At 35.6% G+C, this 19,531-nt stretch overlaps 1 protein-coding gene across 1 annotated transcript in view; it reads right to left on the bottom strand.

The window, feature by feature from the left end:
* tmx3b (thioredoxin related transmembrane protein 3b) overlaps window positions 1–16,741 on the bottom strand; it is a 72,736-nt gene extending 55,995 nt beyond the window's left edge. Inside the window, exons 1-7 of the mRNA XM_030122954.1 lie at window positions 16,624–16,741; window positions 16,306–16,363; window positions 15,649–15,688; window positions 9,795–9,918; window positions 5,185–5,230; window positions 2,043–2,123; window positions 1,498–1,597 (exon numbers count right to left, since the gene is read on the bottom strand). Coding sequence (XP_029978814.1) covers window positions 1,498–1,597; window positions 2,043–2,123; window positions 5,185–5,230; window positions 9,795–9,918; window positions 15,649–15,688; window positions 16,306–16,363; window positions 16,624–16,657 — 483 coding nt within the window. The 5' untranslated portion in view covers window positions 16,658–16,741. The remainder of the gene's footprint in view (window positions 1–1,497; window positions 1,598–2,042; window positions 2,124–5,184; window positions 5,231–9,794; window positions 9,919–15,648; window positions 15,689–16,305; window positions 16,364–16,623) is intronic.
* Window positions 16,742–19,531: the final 2,790 nt, after the last annotated feature.

Below are 19,531 nucleotides of genomic sequence, written 5' to 3'. Positions count from 1 at the left end.
TAATAAAATAATCAGGACTATTTTATCTAATCGTGATAATATCTCCATTGATCTGAATAAAACAAGTAAAAACTAACTGAAATATTCTACATTATTTGACTCATTGCATTCCTTTCCTTTTATACTGTGACTTTAATGAAGGCCTAGCAACTGTTTATATTGATATTTTGATTTTATCATCATCATCATCATTTATTTAATTTTTGTGCTTTAGTCCAATATTTCATTCAGTAATGTGTCTTGTATATTTAGGTCATGTCACATTTCTCCTGTTCAAGTTTTATTAACAATCAAACTCTAATTGTATGGCTATTATAGATAATTACAGCTCATCTATATCCTGCAGTGATATTTTAATGCTAACAGGACAAGATTATAATAATAGATTTTAATTCATCACAATTATTTCTCTGAGAATTAATCATCAGCTCATTTTTAGAAATCAGGCACTAGCTCTACGTTTACTTGTGTGTGACTAGGGCTGGGTACTTAGCATCAACACTTTTATTCAGGTTACTTATATACGATCCAACATCACAAAAATGCATGCATATCTATGGATGTTATTGCACGAAACACACCGCTTTCTAGGACAACGTCAAGTTTCAGGGTAAAAAGTGGTATTCTCTATGCTGTAAAACTACTTTCAGTACATAAAAATGCAAACAAGCTGAAAATACATCAACCGACTTGGACTGCAATGTGTATTTGGTACTGAAAAATAATAATTTAGGAACTGGTGTTTAAGATTTTAACCCATAAAGACCCAAACAGTCACCAGCAACCTAAAGCATCAACTGATCTAAAATGTTTAATAATTTCTGAATCACTAAACCTATCAATACGTTGATAAAATTGGTGTAAAATGCAGTTTGTCATCTTTTCGTGGTCATCAAATATGACCCATTTGGATGTCCAGAGACTCCATAGTGAATGTGAAAACAGTGTCATCTTCTGCAAGGTTTTTAACCAGTAAAACTCACAGAATTTGATCAATAATAGTCGATGGAGACGCTTGTTTCTACATTAAGTTATTGACATCTTTGCTGAAAATGTCACTTTTTCTTCAGTTTTCTCTGTTTCTGATATAATAACCCTCAACTTGAACCTGAGCTTTTATGAGCATCTACAAGATCAGTGAATTAAATATAGGAAAATATATGATCTTTCACTGAAAAAAAAACACAAAATACAGAGGATAATATTAGAATAAATGGTGATCAGTTGCTTAAGAAAAGTTAAATATGGAGAAAAAATATTTTGGAACTGCCACAAAAGTAGCTCTGGGTCTTTATGGGTTAATGATATTGTGCCCCACATATTACCGTGTGTTGCTTGTGACGTCTGTTATTGTTCTTTTACACCTACAGGTCTGTAATCAGCTCTCATTGTAATCTGGCATTGCAAATAAAGTAAAAACAACTAAAACATCTGAGTAATAAATATGAATTGCACACTAATGCTTGTGATGTGAACATGGCTGTAGACAGTGCTTACTTTAAGTGGAGAATCTCCGCCGATGTAAACGAACAGTACATCATGGCGTTTCATCATGTGCTCAAACATCTGCCTGCTGGGAAGCGCTCGAACAGCTGGCCTGCAGTGGAAATACAATTAAATTAATAATGTGGTTTCAAGTGAAAAAAAAGATACTAAAAGGCACACTTAAAATCCAATTCCAACATTTCTGCTTCTATGCCCAAGTATTGATTTGTGTGGTGGTGGCGCCACCCAGTGGGGACTCAACAACTGACAGCGCTGGACTCAAACAAGAGCCAGGCTTTTGATCAACCCCTCTGTCACGGATCTTGTCTGATTTCCCTCAAGGAGGAGAAAATCTGCCAGGCTGTGTTGATACAGTGGCTTAAACTAGAGCATCAGAGGCAAAAATCCACTGAGCCTTGAAACAAATATGGCCTGCATTGATAAGTGTGTTTGGAAGCCTTTATTAGTACAGCATATATTCCTGAAAAACAGGCTTGTTTCATAGCCTTATGTGTCCGTTGGAAAGAAGAGAATGAAGAATGTTGTTATGGACTTACCCTGCTACTCTGTTGGCAAACTCGACAATGTCATCTTTTGTCCTTGGTCCTTTGTAATTATAGGCAAGATCACCTTTTAACCTAAATAAAAAAGAAATATGTGAATATAACAGTCATTTAACCCATAAAGACCCGAACAGCCACTGGCAACCAAAACTATCCACTGATCTTAGATGATTAATATATGTTGATCCATGAATCCGATCAATACATGTGAATAATTCATGCAAAATACAGTTTGTCATCTTTTTATGGTCATCAGATATGACCCATTTGGACGTTCAGAGGCTCCGTAGTTACAGTGGAAACACAGTCATCTTCAACATCGATTCACCAGTAAAACTCATGGAGTTGGATCAATGACAGCAGATAGAGACACTTGGTTTATGTTCAGTCAATAATATATTTTACTGAAAAAGTCACTTTTTCTTTAGTTTTCTCTGTTTCTGATATAACAATCTTCAACTTTAATCTGAGCTTTTATGAACATCTACATGATCAGTAAATTAAATATAGGAAAATACCAGATTTTGACTGAAAAAAGCAAAATACAGAGAATAATTATTAGAATTATAATTAGAATAAATGGTCATAAATCACTTAAGGAAGGTTAAATAGAGAGAAAAATTCAAAAGTAACACTGGGTCCTTATGGGTTACTGTTTGAATCAGTTATTGAAGGATGGTGTGCAGTAATTCCTTTTGAAAATATTGAATTTAATAACAATGCACTGAAAAAATAAAAAATAAAAAATAAACTTCTAAATTCTAATCAAAAGCAAAAAGGTGTCCCTGGGCAGAGCTTCATTCAAATGCTTCTTTTCTTAATTTTTAAGTAAGAGTTCAAATACTAGATTTGTACAAGGTTTTGTGACTCAACTATTAATTTGTGAAGAAAAGCTCCTTCACATAAAAGGTCAGTTTAATCTAAATTATCAACTTTTTAATGAAAGGAACAAACGACTATGTCTGATTGAGTTCCAGCCGGGCTCCAGCTCTTACAACAAGCAGCATGCATTAAGGATTGCTAAGGTTGCATCAGTCTGCAGGGTTTAATGAACTCAGGGGGAAACAGAACTCTAAATCAAGTCTCCTTCTGTCACCGGGGGAGGCTTCTCGTGTTCTTCGATGGATATTTCATCACTCGCTCGGTTCAGTGTTGTGAACCCTGCCGCGATCCTGTGGCACTTCTCCAAATGAGCTTGATGACACCAAAAAGAAAGGCCATTATGGCAGCATGCAGATAAATGATTTGGTTTGAAATATATGGAGGAAACTCAGCTTTAGATGATCATCATTTCTCTCATGTCAACTTGAGTTCCGCTGTCGAGCAGCTGGTGATGATCTAAATTTGTACATTTTGTGCAGAAAAAAACAAATGACTTGCCTTTTAAGAACTAATCCATAATGAGCTACAAAAATGTGATGCAGGAGAACTAGAATTACCAAAACAGAACTGAAATTATTTTCCAGCATGTTTCAGAAAAGTCAAAAGTAGATCAACAAGAGCAAACATTAAAGGCTCATGTAATATTTAACTGTGTCAAAGAATAGTCAGTGTTATAATTAAATTAAGTTGGAAGGAGAATGTAATAGTACAGGTGTGAACACAGTTTGCCTGGAAGAAACAACACCTTATTCCCTTGTTGGAATTATATACGGACATCTCAGCAGGTTAAACGTCAAGGGACTAAAGTCAACAGCGAGGACAAGGATCCTAATAATAACACAACCAAAACTCATGCAAAGACATAAGATAGAGAAAGTGATGGGAGATGACCAGGTTGAAGTAACAGCAACACATTATAACATAATCTGACACTAACAACAAGAACTGTGACCTCAAAGTCAGTACATATAGTCGTGGGGAAAAAAATATTAGACCATCAAAAGTCATCCAAAACAATGGTTATGCAATCAAGTACTAACTCCTGTGTGTAGTATGTGACTAAAACAGACAGAAAAGAAAACATGGAATGCCTAAAAGCACCGTTTTGTCAGTACAATGCCATAGATATTGATGTAAGAACTGAAGTGATTTTAGTTATTATCAAGCAAATGTGGAAAATGGCTAGATATCAGCTCTGAAATTGTTGTTGTCATTACATTTGTCCAAACAAATGTACCTTTAGTTGTACCAGGCATTGGAAATGAACAAGAAATTGAAGAAAACAAGAGGTGTAGGGCTGCCACTAATGACTAATTTTGTAACAATTAATCTTTCTAACAAATTTTTCGATTAGTCGACTAATCTAAACAACTAATTTTTTTTTTTTTTTTTAAATCAAGTGTTTATTTTGTTGTGTCCATTTTATTTTGAATACAACTCAAGGGCCAAAACATAAAATGTCACCTGTACCATGGTAAATGTAAACAATATAAATAACTGAAATATTACCAAACAAAAAGTTACAAAGTGGGATTTTTTCCACTTTCCAAAAAAAAAAAAAAAAATTGCACAAAGTTATTCAAGCAAATGGCTAGCTATATCAAACATAAGAATTAATGAGGTACGCACACAGACCGGGGGAGGGTGGGTTTGAACCTTAAGAATGAGTGATGTAGGCACAGATTTTTTTTTTTTGGGGGGGGGGGGTTAAGATGCTCCCTCTCTCAGAGGTGTGGCCATATGACTGCAGGTGCCAATGCTGGAATGGATTGCCCAGGTATGCAACCAAAAATAAATAAGCAGTCAATAGAAAAAACAAGCGTCACCTAAAAAAATTACTCTCGACTAATTTTCATGGTCGATTACGTCAACTAAATCGACTAATCGCGGCAGCACTAAAGGGGTGGTCTAATATTTTTTTCCACGACTAGTTGTTTCTGATGCAGCCTTTCAAATACTGAACTTCACAAACCTACTGCATGTGTGGGACTAATAGTACTGTGCGTGCAGACATATTCAAGACTTTAATACTCATGAACGTGCCTGTTCTGAGCACCATACGGTGGATTATTGGTCAATAATAACAGGAATTTCATTTCAGTTCACAACAAAAGGAAAGAGTGAACTGTGGAAAACTGTGAACACGCAAATGTTTTACTTCCAATTTCCAGATGATGTTTAAAAAGCAAAACATGAGACAAAGCAGGGTGGGACACACACTGTTACGTAATGCACAGCTGTGGGAGATACTTACAGTTTTATTGTGGGGTATCCACGGACCCCGAACTCTGATGCAATTCCTGGAATACAGAAAACATACAACTTAGATCAGAGGTGGATTGAGTTGTCTGTTGTTCAGAGGTAGAATAATAAGAATAAAAAAGACTGAAACTGGCCCATTTTCAAAAACACAACAACTTAAAAAAATATAATTAACAATAAAACAAAAACAAAAGGCAATCAAAGTTAAAATAGCTGCGTTTTCCTCCTTGTTCTCTGGAAATTGGTTATATGGAATCTTAATTTTTCCTTTTCACACCTGATAATCTGAACCAAAGTCTGAACTAAGATTTATGTTTTTGTTATACATTTGTTCTGGTTAGTTTTGCTTTCACGCTGCACTTTGGTAGATTTATAGAGAGCCCCATATGGTTTTACCCTATGGGACCTCATTTCAGAATAATAAATTGTATCACAGTCAATGGTGAGACAAGTACATTTTTTATCCCTTTTGAAGTGTGTCATCATTTACATATACGATGTTTATCAGCTTAAAAGGTCATTTCACACAAGAAAGCAGCAGTGTGTGGTAAAACCGTTGAACTATCAGACTGTTTAAATATATAGATATAAAGACTAGACCCAGAAGTTGAGGAGGTGATGTTATTGGAACGGTCTCTCCCTGTGATCTGTTCAGAGTCACTGAAGGTGTCTCTGCTGCTTCAACATAACCAGACTTAAAGTGATTTTCACCTCTTTTAATTAGGGCTGCACGATATTAGAAAAAACTATTGCGATTTTTTTTTAACCCTGTGATATATATTGCAATATGAAAAACTACTCAGGAGAATATAATAACTGTGTGGTGCTGATGTAAATGGTCAAACAAATTAGTTGTGTTTCCTCTTGTTGTGTCAATAGATGCAAGGCAGTGTCGACACAGAACACGTCATTCAGTATCATCCTTCTTGTAGCTGAAATAATTCCAGATACTGACGTTGCTTTTGTTTTTGGTACCAAGTCTTTGTTTTTGTGTTTCATGTTTGTTGCTCATTTTTCAGTGTTGTTACTAGCGACTCACTCCATGTGCAGGGGCGTGGTCTGCTTCAGCAAACTGACAAAGAACTATTGTGATTGGTGGATCGTTGTGCACAGTGTGTGTCAGGTACCCAGGTTGAAATTAGATGAGAACACGATGAGTTCATTTGCCTCCTACATGTATGCGTGACTATTGCGCACATGTACATTGTGATGTGTGTGATGCTCAAACAATATATTGTGCAGCTCTATTTTTAATAATTTTTCACCCCGCTTTTAAAGATTGAGGTAAAATGGGCTAAGGCAGCAGCTGTTTATTTGTTGGTGATGTGTATCATGTGCAACATAACACGAGCACATCCACTGAGTGGGTCAATAAAAGCTAGATCGGGGTCTTTATGCTCTTTATCCACATAAAAATTCCAGACTTTTCCGTAACTGCTATTTTTTTTTCACCCAACACATTGACTTAATCTACTTTTATACCTACGTGCCTACTTTTTTGGTTGAGACTGTACCTGTTGTGTGCAGTAGAAAAGTTCATTTTAATAAATGTATGAATGAATGAACGCACAATTCGCAGTAAATTAAGTTTTACTGACAGAAACATTTTCAAAACATATGAAAATTACAAAAGTGCATGGATATCACGAAAACAAGTTTCACTAGAATCATTCCAGTACCAACCAGTTAGTGAAATCATATCCAGTTTTTTTTTATGCTTTCTTCATGTATTTCTTATCTTACAAGATGATGTGCCTTTAAGCACACTCTAAAATTCAACTATGAGAGAAACTGTTTTCCATACTTTATTTAGACTTTCACACAAAATTCCAAACTTTTCAAGGTCTGGAAAACAGCGTTTCAAAATTCTATACTTATTAAGACTTTCAAGACCTGCACAAGTACCCTGTAGATGTTTCTATCCTATACAGCTCAGGAAAAAATTAAGAGACCACTGCAATTTCCTCTGAAATCATCATGTCTGCATGTATGACAGTCATTCCATTCCTGTGTCTGTTGAATTCCAACACAAGCACACCTTATTCTACTGAATAAACACCTGACCCATGTCTTATTTAAGAAAGAGAAGTATAAAAACCACTGCTGTGGACATCACTATCTTCTTACAATAGGCAAAAACAGTGCTATCAGTACTGCAAAAGTAACTGGAATCCAAAAATAACTATTGAAAACTACTGGACTTCTGCTCTGACAATGATCCCAAACTCTGAGGACTGGTTTTTCTATCACGACAATGCTCCTGGCCTCAGCTAGGTCTATAAAGGTGTGGATGACAGACCACCAGATGAAGACCCTGTCATGGCCAGCCCAATCTGCAGACCTGAACCCACTGTGAAAACTTCTGGAAGAAGATGGATGGTCACAAGCCATGGAACATGTCTGAGCTTCTTGAATTTCTGTGCCAGGAGCTGCATAAAGTCATTCAACAGTAATGGTGGAGAGCCAAGATACATGAAAGCTGTCATTGAAAATCAGGGTTATTCCACCAAATACTGATGTCTGAACTTTTCCCAAGTTATGTTAGTATTTTTTCGTTTAGAAATGAATATGAACTGGTTTTCTTTGCATTATTTGACATCTGAAAACACCTGCATCTTTTTGTTATTTTGACCATGTGTCGCATTCTGCAAATACATGCTCTGAATAACAATATTTTTATTTGGAATTTGGGAGAAATGTTGTCGGTACTTTAGAGAATAAAACAAAAATGTTCATTTTACTCAAACACATACCTATAAATGGTAAAATCAGAGAAAGTGATAATTTTGCAGTGGTCTCTTATTTTTTTTCCAGAGCTGTATTTACCACTAACCGTGACTTTCTTGACTCAAACAAACATCTTTTAATCTGACAAACATCATATGCGCAAATGGTGACACAAAGCAAACAGGAGCAAACAATTCTTTGTCTCATCATTGTCTACCGTTCAGATTTTACACTGAAGTTACACTGGAAGGGATTGGAGTTCAGCTTTCTGTCCATCCAGCCGACATCATGTCCCTTCATAGACAAGTGGCTGTCAGACAACATGTTAATTAAGTTCATTTTTAACTTCTTCCATTTATTTTTCATCTTCTTTTGTTTATTAGTGATGATAACCTTGGATAACTTTCTGTAACTGGTCCAAAAGTCTGAACCATTGAAAAAGTGTTTTCAAGCTGTGCATGAATCAAACCATGGCTCAGTTTTATTGGGACCAGGACCACCTCATTTGATCAGACCACAGACCATCTGTTCAGTCCACATCATGGTCCAGGGAAGGGATCAGTCCAATAGTTTGGATCAAACTGAAGAGTCTAAAAGTCAGACCAAATGAGGAGGCCCTTCAGTGTGGATGTACGAGTCTCTGGATATTTACAAATTTCCACTAAAACACAAATATTTCAATGATTTGTCGTCTTACTAATCATTAATCATTGCAGCTGTTTTGAAAGTTCTAGTTATAGATTTCTGAAATGTTCTGAGATGTTTATCATGATTTTAAAACTATGAATAAGCATCCGATTTATTCTGTTTTTACTCACAATCAAAAATGAGCTTTTTAACCCAAAAGAAATAACCATTTGAAATTTATAGTGATAATTATTGATATAAAGCCAACCTAGAACTAGACTATTCAGGGTTTGTACATATTTTTCAAGGTCAAAATCAAGCACTTTTAAGGGTCATTTTCAATTTTTTCCAGCACACCACCTCATCACTGGGGTAAAAAACTTATCTATAGAAATACATATACTCATGATTATATTTTTCAGTTTTTAATCGAAATGATGTAGATTGTATTATGCTATAAACATCTAAAATTATGTTTCATAATAGCATAAAGTTCAGAAATCTAAGGAGTACACAAAGTTTTATCCAAAAAAAAGTAAAAGCCACTTGGCGTTCTTCAGACACACTCGCACCGAGACAAAGATAAAGATAAAAATGTACCTGGAGTCGACCTGAGAACACTCACTAATTTTCTTTTTTGAGATAAAGTTTTATTTTTCAAAATGCATCACCTCTCTGTAAGTTGCTTTAGCTTGCCATCTAACCTGGCAGAGTTAATATTAAAAATAAATATATATATCACATCACAGATTTATAATTGCAAGCACTTAAACTAAAATTCAAGCACTTTTCAGACCTTGAAAACACAACATTGAAATTCAAGCATTTTAAAGAATTTCAAGCACCTGTAAGAACCCGGTCTATCCCATTCAAGGCCAAAACAACCTCAAACTAAAACTAAACGGAAATGAAATACCACAATAAAATACAGGTGAAGAGCTAAGGAAGGTTTCCAAATTACAAGAGCTTTACTATTGTCAAATGATTCTAGATTTTAAACACATTATCATCAAGACTAAAGTCATAAAAGTCACATACATGAAACATAATGATCATATAAAGACTCGGTTCAACAGGATAAGCAACCACTTACTGTGTCACAGACGAATGCAACATCTCTAAGACTGACGACATGTTTGTGTTGTTGAAAACAGAGTTAATTAGGTTACGGCTTCAACACATGAACGAACCCCCAGAGGACACCAGAGCTCCGAGGGGAGACCCCGAAGGGCCTCGTCACCTACTCACCAGAGTAAGCAGTGGCATCCATCTTCCCCACACGGACCGGAGACCCAGAGGTCTTCAGCTCAACTCCCACGTCATGCCATACCGGCTCCAGTTTTTTACAGTAGCCACACCACGGTGCGTAGAACTGAAAATGAGAGGCACAAACAGAGCAGACTTTAAACTTCACCTGCTGTTCATATGAGTCAAAAATCACACTAGGAACAACCAAATACTTCAGACTATGTCCTTTTTTTTTTAATCAACGTCAGGGTTATGATTACAAATATCTCTGCATGTTTTAGATTGAGGCAATGTCGACAAAGTCTGTTGACAGTTTTGAGATATTTTGATTTTTGACAAATTTTTAAAATATTAAACATTTGCCTTTACTTATAAAAGCCAATATTTTGATGGTTTATAACATGGAAATGGTTAGAGATATCAATATAGTTACTACTAAGCACTGATAGGAAGTCATATGTGGACTTTCATTTAGGTCCATGACCTTTGACCTTGAGTGACCCTGAAGAGTCAAACTCAAGGTCACCAATGTCTACATTTCAACATTCTTCTTCCCCAAAACTACAGGCTGGATTCATTTTACATTTTATATGTAACTTCCTAGGGACAATGTCTACAAAGTTTGTTCACAGTTTTGAGAAATTTAGATATTTTTAAATATCAAATATTTTCCTTTACTTATAGGGGTCCATATTTTGATGGTTTATAACATGTAAATGGTTACCGATATCAATATAGTTACTACTGACCACTGATAGGAAGTCAAATATGGACTTTCATTTAATTAGCTGAGTTTTCCCCCAGTGAAAGTACCACCCACTTCTGTTGGGAAATTGAACTCCTGCATCAAGACCACAGGATTCTAACAGAGACAGAACCTCACAAATTCACAAATTCAAGTTGATTCTTGATAGAACATGCTGGTGAGATAGAGGGACATTGGTCCTATTTTTTTTAAAACTATAATGTGCATTTCTATGGCATGACATAAAACACTAGTTGCTTTCCCACTGAACCCCAAATTGCACAAATATAACTTGCACATAAAAATTTACCTAATGAAAAAAACGGCAATTTCGCCAAAAGTCTCATTTTTCAAATTAAACTCTTTGCACTGGTGCTGGTTTTTTTCAGGCATAGCGCAATTGGTATATCACACAAAACTGCTATGAAAAGACCTTTTTCCACAACTACATTCACATGAATAAAAAAAAAAAAAAAAAAACGGATGTTGACGCATGTTACAACAAGTGAAGAAGAGTTTTAAAAGAAACATGGCGCAGTATGTGTGGACACACCAGGAAACCGAATCTTTTTTAATTTAGTACAGGATAGAGGGGTAATATGTAATAATAATAATAATAATAATAATAATAATAATAATAATGAATATATCTGTAAATCAACACGATATTTACATTCGTCACCATGTTTATGGAATGACTTCTCGTGTCATCTTGCGATAATAAATAAACAAATCATCATATTTGGGATTTAATAGAAAAACTGACATTTTGACATTTAGTGAATATCGGTAAAAATTTTGCGCATATGTCCAGTGGAAAAGCGACTACTGATACATTTTCCCTGTTTTGACCTCAGTGGCATTTAAAGCACATCAGTCACATAGTGAGTGGTTATTACTTCAAAACTGATTTGAGTTATTGAGCCTGTTTCCATGCACACCAATACTCTGATCATTATGCAATTCCTGAGTTATTATATTATTCAAGTGGTCATGTAAACAGTATAGTCTGACATATTTTATCAGATAACAGCAGTAATCCGATTATGAGAAATCAGATTAAACACACCTGGATTTCTCCCCAATACTCCGATGTCTCCCTGCATGTATACAGGTTAATCAGATTTATTTTGTTCTTTTACGTCTGTGCATGTGTAAACAATTAAAATCATAGAATATGGACGTTACATAGTCAAACATGAGAAGACAATAACAGGAAGTTTGATTCCACCATCACAAAAATCCATTAATGGACTGGAGCGTCTAAACCAGGGTTTTCTATTATCGCATTTCTTTAGTGCAAATTAGCGTGTCAGATCTGATCATAACAATTATCTGATTTTAATGGTCGCGTAAACAGGCTCATTGTTTTTGCTTTTTCTGGATTTGTTTATGATCATTGGTACAGCTCTACCTGAGTTACATATTTCAATGCATTTCTTACATGTGCATATCTTACACTTCATATAGTATGTCTAGGGTATGAGCTTAATGTTTGAGTATGTAAGTATATGTGTATGTTAGTATATTGTAAGTCATTTAATTTTTTTCCCTTATATGCATTACTAGTTGGTTTAATTTGCCACACTGTTTTATGGTGGTGTTACGTAGTTGCTGATGATAATAGAAATAAACAAAAATGCATGTCTTTCCAGCTCTTTCAGTTCGAGGTATTTGAAGGTTACTATGCAAAACAGATTGCATGTGTTCTGTTACTCAGATGAAAAAGAAAACATTTTGACCATCCTTTGGTGGTTGCTAACATAAATTATCTGCCTGTGGCGGAATATCGAATGTTTTTTTCACTTTTAATAGATCTTGAAGGCTATATTTTTTTCTGTATTAATGCACAAAATTGAATGGAAATAAATAATCTGTAAAAGTTCTTCAGATACAAAAGCATAAACACCAAAATTCTGGGCAACTAGTGTATATTTTCAGCACAGCTCTTACAAATCATCTTTTTTCCAAATCATATTAAATGAAAACCGCAGGTCTGCTGAAACTCTGTTCTTTTAAATCAAGGTTAAAGACTCATCTGTTTACAGCTGCCTTTGACTAGAGTATTTTTTTCAGTTCTAACATCTGCAATGCAGCTCACAATTTTATCTGTCTTGATTGATTTAACATTAAATTCTAAATTAGTCAAGACTGTTTTTAGCTTTTTTTTTTTTTTTTTTAAAGGGGTCATATTTTGCTAAACCCACTTTTATTAGTCTTTGGTTCATTTATTTGTGTATTTGGACCCTAATAGTTCCAAAAGTTTGAATTTGAACCCTCCAGGTGTTGTAAAGCTATCTTTATATTCATTTTGGCAAAAAATCAAGTGGATTTCTATAACCTGTTTTAATTCCTGCTTAATTTGTTATGTCTATAACTAGTTACATCACGACATTTGCACATGTAAGGTCAAGACTTCCGACAAACATTTCTCCAAGTACGCCATAACTGTTTGTCAGCAGCAGTGGTTGTAGTCCATACTGAAAATATGTCCAAACTTCGAGCCGATTACCTAAAATGTTCAGTTGTTGGTTGAACGGGACAGAGCAGCACAGCCAACAACCTGGAGGGGGTGGGGCATGAAGTGGCTCATTTGCATTTAAAGGGCCAGTGCTCAAAATGACCTTGCTGGTGTCATTATACAGATATAGGTTTGAAGATGGACCTGTGGAGTTGAATTAATGAAGAAATCAGACCCAAGCAGAGTAATTTTCAGGTTATGTAGACCACAGGGAAATGTATTTAAAGGCATAATTCCATTTAAAAAAGCAAAATATCGCTCCTTTAACTGTCTCTTATTCCTGTTTTAATTTCCCTCTTTATTTTTATCTTTCCGCACTTTCTTTTTGTTTAATGTTTTATTCTCTATGATGTTAATGTAATTTTATGCCTTTGTAAAGCATTTTGAACTACCTTGTGTATGAATGGTGCTATATATATAAATTTGCCTTACCTAAATGTCTTGACAAAAAGGAGCCATCTCACTAACTGAATACAGTAAGGCTGTAAACTACTCAGAACTTTACAAATCCACTCTCAGTCACTAGTTTTTTCTGAATAATTATATTTAAGATATAGCTATATATTATTTATTTATTTATCTTACTTAACCCATAAAGACCCAAACATCCACTGTCGACCAAAAGCATCTACTGATCTAAACTGTTCAATACCTGTTGACCCACTAATCCTATCAATACATGTAAATAATTGGTGTAAACTACAGTTTTTCATCTTTTCATGGTCATCAGATATGACTCACCGTCATCTTCTACAACATTAATTCACCAGTAAAACCCATGGAGTTGCATCAATGACAGTGGAGGGACATGCTTGTATTTTATATTCAGTTAGTGATATCTTTGCTAGTAAAGTCATTTTTTCTTCAGTTTTCTCTCGTTCTGATATAATAACCTTCAACTCTGATCTGTGCTTTTTATGAAAATCTACATGATCAGTAAATTCAATTGGGGAAAATACCCGATTTTCACAAAAAATTCACAAAATACAGAGAATAAATACTATAATAAATTATGATAAATCACTTAAGAAAGGTTAAATATAGAGAAAAAAATTCATGTAGTTACTGCCACAAATGTGGTACTGGATCTCTATGGGTTAAAATTGTAAGAAAAATCACTTCTCATTAAGTAAGTTCACATCCACTACAGCAGCCGCACAATGACCTACTGGTAAAGTTCAGTTATTGTATATTACCCATGTCTTACTCTCCTTTGAATGGCTCAGTTAAAAATATGACAAAAAAACCCAAACATTTTTGCTCACGTCATATTAGCTTTATGCAAAAACACGGAATCACGGCCTCTGTCCTGGAGGCTACTGTCAGCTGAGGATTTAGTCATCAGATGAAGCTGGATAAGCCATGGTTTTAGTTTTAAAATACATTTTGCTAAGATTTGGCAATGAAGCTGACACTCAGTTTTCATCGTAGATCAGGTTTGGTCCATTTCAGATCATCGTAGACCTCCTCATCCCTCTGTCTCACCAGTGCAGAGTTGCATGTTACTTTCTCTTGAGCTATATATGAATACTCCTAGTTGTAGTGCTGTGTAGCTGTGCACTCATCTGCTCTTTTCAATCCTTGTTACACAGTTAAGGCTGTGATCTGTAAAACCCATTGTTGTCAAAATAAATATGCAGTCCATGTATTTCCTACAGTACAACATGACTTATGTTAAATTGTCTATAGTTGTATAAATATTTACATAAATACCAAATTTCTCATTTTCTTTTACATTTCATTTCTCACTTCTGTTTTTTTTCTACCTATCTTTTTCTTTGCACTTGTATGTTGTATGTTGCTGCTGTCAACTGTGAAATTTCCTCATGGTAGGCTCAATAAAGTTTTATCTTACCTTGATTCTTATTTTTCTACTGTATCATGCAACTTTTTCCATTTTGAAAACATTGGTAAAATGCCACTGAATTTCACTGCATGTTTATGTACAGCAGATACATATGCTGTAAATTCAAGTTACTAGACCACTTGTACATATTAATGATGTGTTAACCTGCAGGTTTTGCTTTTGGTACAGTATAAAGTGGCTCTATCAGGGGTGTATTCTTGAAAAGAATTTAAAATAACAAAATAATTACTGCAGTCTTAAGAATAGATAGCAAGCAGTAAATAATGTTCAGTATAGTAAAACTGATTGGTTACACAGAATGTCATTATTCCACAGCTGTTTAGTTTCTGCATTTATTACCTGTCAAGTTGAAATACTAACATCTGTGTATGGAAACGTTCGTCACAACCCAGCGCTGCGACTCTACAACTGGGAGTGAAAGCAGCTTGTGGTGGTTGTTCTCGATCTGCTTTTATGAGCCCGGATGCGAACTCTGATATAAACCCCTGCAAGCCCCCTGGCTTTGCCCAGTATGCATGACTTCTCATTGACTAATAACAAACACAGAGGACAGTCTGCACACACCCTCGGGCCCCCGCCCTCCTACATCCAACCCACCACTGCTGCCATTTCCGCAAAGGATGAGCCCAACAGTAGCGTGCTGGACATGAGGTAAAGCTTGGCTGAATAGAGTGAACTGGGTTTTGTGTGCTTGGGTGTGTGCGTGTACTGACAGACTCACATCAACCAGCCAGATGTCGTTAACTCTGGAGTCTTTAAATCTGTTAAAAGGAAAGAACAATACAAAAGTCTTATCAATGCAAGACAAGTTAACTCATATGATGTATAGCTTAGGTGAGTCACATGACATACACTAATGAACTAAGTGAATGATAACAAAGCACTTAACTTGATACCTATTACTTTACCCCTTTTGTAAAGTGCTACAAGATTCTGGTTCAGTGAAGATAAAGCAATACCAGACAATTAGTGTACAAGCTGCATGCACGTACTTAAACAACTTCCACCAACAAAAAGCCAATTAAAGGTTCCCCCAACAAAGACAAACGACACTCACAAGAGACACAATCACTGTAGACTTGCAGGCATCCAATCAGAAACAGTTAGTAAGTAGAAACCTGAGATGAAGACCTCCCCCCACCCCAATGTACCCTTTACAACCCCCCCACCCTTCCCTACTGTAACCTTTTGTGTTTTTAAATATAATCTTATATCTCTAAATGATGCAAAAACATGGTTAAGTAAGTAGTAACTAAAGTATGTTGTGGTTTGTGTGCGTGTCCTCGGGTCAGACGCTGCATTACAGGATCAGATTCTGATGTTCCAGAGGCAGGAAGCTGAAATGCTGAAGTAGAGCATTGAGGAGGGCATCACTTACGTGTCATCTAGATCTTCAACAAATGCAAGCACCGCTGAACTTAGGAAAGCCGCTATAACTGCAATTTTAAAAGAGACGTGAAATCAGACCAAGTGCAGATTATCTCGACGTGAACAAGACCCTCTTCCAGCCCCAGACCCTGTAGCCTGGAACCTCATGACTGAAGCATCAGCAGCTAAAGCTGTTGTTCAAGCTAACTATGTGTCAGTTTGCTCCACGGTTTAAAGAGCAGGAGGTTTTATGGTCACGGAGACAAAAGCCGTGATGAGATTTATGGTCTAGCGTTAATTACACAGTAAATTAAAAAAGTGAACCTACCTCCACAAATCAGGGAAGCTTTCACTTCTGCCATCGCTTCGAGTGGAAACAGCAAGCAGGAAATACAGCGGCTGTAGCGTCATGTGCGCATGCGCGGATTTACGCAGGCTCCTCCGGCCCATTCCGTCCCGTCATATAAAATAAAATAAAATAAATAAAATAAAATAAAATGGGTTTTGTTTGACAATTACATTTTTGGCTGGATGGATACGGCATAACAGTATGATCATTTCTATGAAAAACTATAAACATCTCAGTCTTTTTTATGAAATGTACAACATTTCAACACACACCAAATGTTCTTTTTTTATTTTATTTAAAATGTTTGTTAGTCTAAGTCATCTTTAAAGCATTTCCCTGAGCCTATTTTTATGTACAGTGCGTTACATATAAAAACTTAAACCTTAAATCCACTACTGACCACAAGATGGCCCTCTAAGACAATCCATAGATGGAGTAGTAACATTTGACTCGTCAGTGCATAAAAACCTATGTAAATACCTTTCCATTCTATTCGTATTAAACCTATATGGTACATATTCTGAAATTCACAGATTCACAGAGAACTTGGTCAAGCACATCATTTTTCAGCAGACTAATCCAATGTACACCCCTCTATATCACACCATGTGCATGTGCAACCATAATGCAAATATGTAAATAATATTTAATTTTTAATTCTAATTCTATATTTATATAAACACCCAATTTCTGATTTTTCTCTTTATATTTCATTTTTCAGACGTTTGTGGTTTTTTATACCTGTCTTTTTCTCTGCATTTGCTTGTTGTATGTTGCTGCTGTTATCTGTAAAATTTCCCCACAGTGGGATAAATAAAGTCATACCTTATCTTATCTTATCTTATCTTATCTTATGTTATCTTATCTTATTAGTATATTTTGATATTGTTATATGATCAAATTACATCAATATTCTTGATGCAATAACAATCTAATTTTGTACATTTTCATTTTTGAGAAAAATTCTAACTAATTTACGTACTGTTAAGATATTTAATCTTGATCCTTTCAGACTTACTGTAGGTTTTGTACAGTATGTGCTGTAAACTATTAATCCAGCAATTAATGACTAGTGTTAATATATGTAGACAGGTTTCAGTTCAGTGCAGTATGTCTCTTTTATTACTTTATTTTACTGCATTTACAAGAAATAAAGAAACCACATTGCTTTTACTGGAAACATATTCATTTATTTAAAGAGGTTTTGCAGACAAATGGTATATAATACTGTCTGAATAGCTTAAAAGTTATCAGCCATATTACACTTCTTTCTGAGTTTTGTACAGATCTTCACACTAGAACACTTCACATGAGGCATCAGCACATAAATATGAAATTATAAGGCATATGATGGTTAGCTTCACAGAGTGTGGCTGAAGTATACAACTTAAATAACACATTGCATATTCTTATTTTCATACAGCTAAGCACACTGTCATTCTCAGTCATGAATTTTCCCACCTCATAACTGGCATGTTGGGCTTGTTGATATGTTTTCAAAAATTTATTGAAACTGGACTAACCACATGTTGTTTACTCACTGCCCTCACAGGACTGCAGGAGTACCATTTTGATTGATCATTTTCATAGAATCTGTGGCAGAATCATTGTGATGCACGACCCACTGCCTAGATAGACTTAAAATTCCAAGTCCAAGATATTAGTAGAAGTATTAATTAGAAGTAGAAGTATTATATGTCCATATTCATTCATATATTCCATTGATGTTCCATGGTTAATTTGATCAAAGATTCCAGTTTCTTTTTGAAAATGTACTGCATTTCACTGAAACAGAAAATTTACGCCTATGGAATCCACACCAATTAAAGACATCATTCTTGGAGAAATGGTATTAAACGGCGTGAGAAAGAGCTGTACTTTCTCACGGGGGTGAATGCTGGTCATGACTGTGTTACTAAATAGACCCATGCAGAGGTCTGTCCTGTTGAAGCCTCGTGTGCCAAGTTTGTCAGAGCTGAATGCCTTTGTATTTATAGGGACAGAAGAGTGGGCACAAGCTGTTGGCCCACATTGTAAAGTCAGTGACAAAGACGTCTTCAATGAAAAACTGTATATAGATGGACTTCCTTACAGTCAACCCCACGCAAACATGTACTTACTTGCATTTTGGTTGCATTCAAAACATAAGCAATGCTCCGCTGCATTCTATAGCTTCACAGCGGGCACTGCTTGAAGTGAAAGCACCGTCTTTCTGTTCCTCTTTACACTGTTACACCCATAAAACACACAAAAGACATGAATTTTAATCAAGTGTGTGCCTACTTAACAAAACTGTGCCTATGGAAAGCTTTAAGCATAGCAATGTCATTTGTCTTCCTTAGATAAAGAGTGGACTTGTTCTCCTGATGCCGCCTTAGCTGAAGACTCCCACAGTCACTGCAGTCAGCTGTCTGACTGAACCAACTCACGTCATGTTACAGAGTGGGTCAGGAATGACCTCAGTGACCCATAAAACAAAGATCTCTTTGCATATATTGATCACTAATGTGACACCAACAACAGAAGTGGCATGACTCAGTTATTCACATACTGACTACACTGTAAATATACTGTATATAAGTATTTGCTCCTAAACATAAAATAGGCAGATTAACAAGCAACATGTTACATAATTCAGGAAAAAAAACACAAAAATCTCCAAATAGGCAGCATAAATTTTCACTTTGGAAAGAGTCTGTTGTAACAAAATGACAAAGGTTTATTCTATCATTCATTAATTGACAGTGGTCTAAAGAACCCAGAAGAACAGAACACAATGAAGATCATTTAACTCCTTTTAGCTTCATCTGGATCTTAGAGGACTCTCACACCAAATAACCAACTGCATTTCACAGAACCAAAGCATAAAATATCCTTTGACGTTCAA

The sequence above is a fragment of the Sphaeramia orbicularis genome, chromosome 20 (genome assembly GCF_902148855.1).
Source record: "Sphaeramia orbicularis chromosome 20, fSphaOr1.1, whole genome shotgun sequence".
NCBI classification, from domain to species: domain Eukaryota; kingdom Metazoa; phylum Chordata; class Actinopteri; order Kurtiformes; family Apogonidae; genus Sphaeramia; species Sphaeramia orbicularis.
This window is presented reverse-complemented; position numbering and strand designations above follow the sequence as displayed.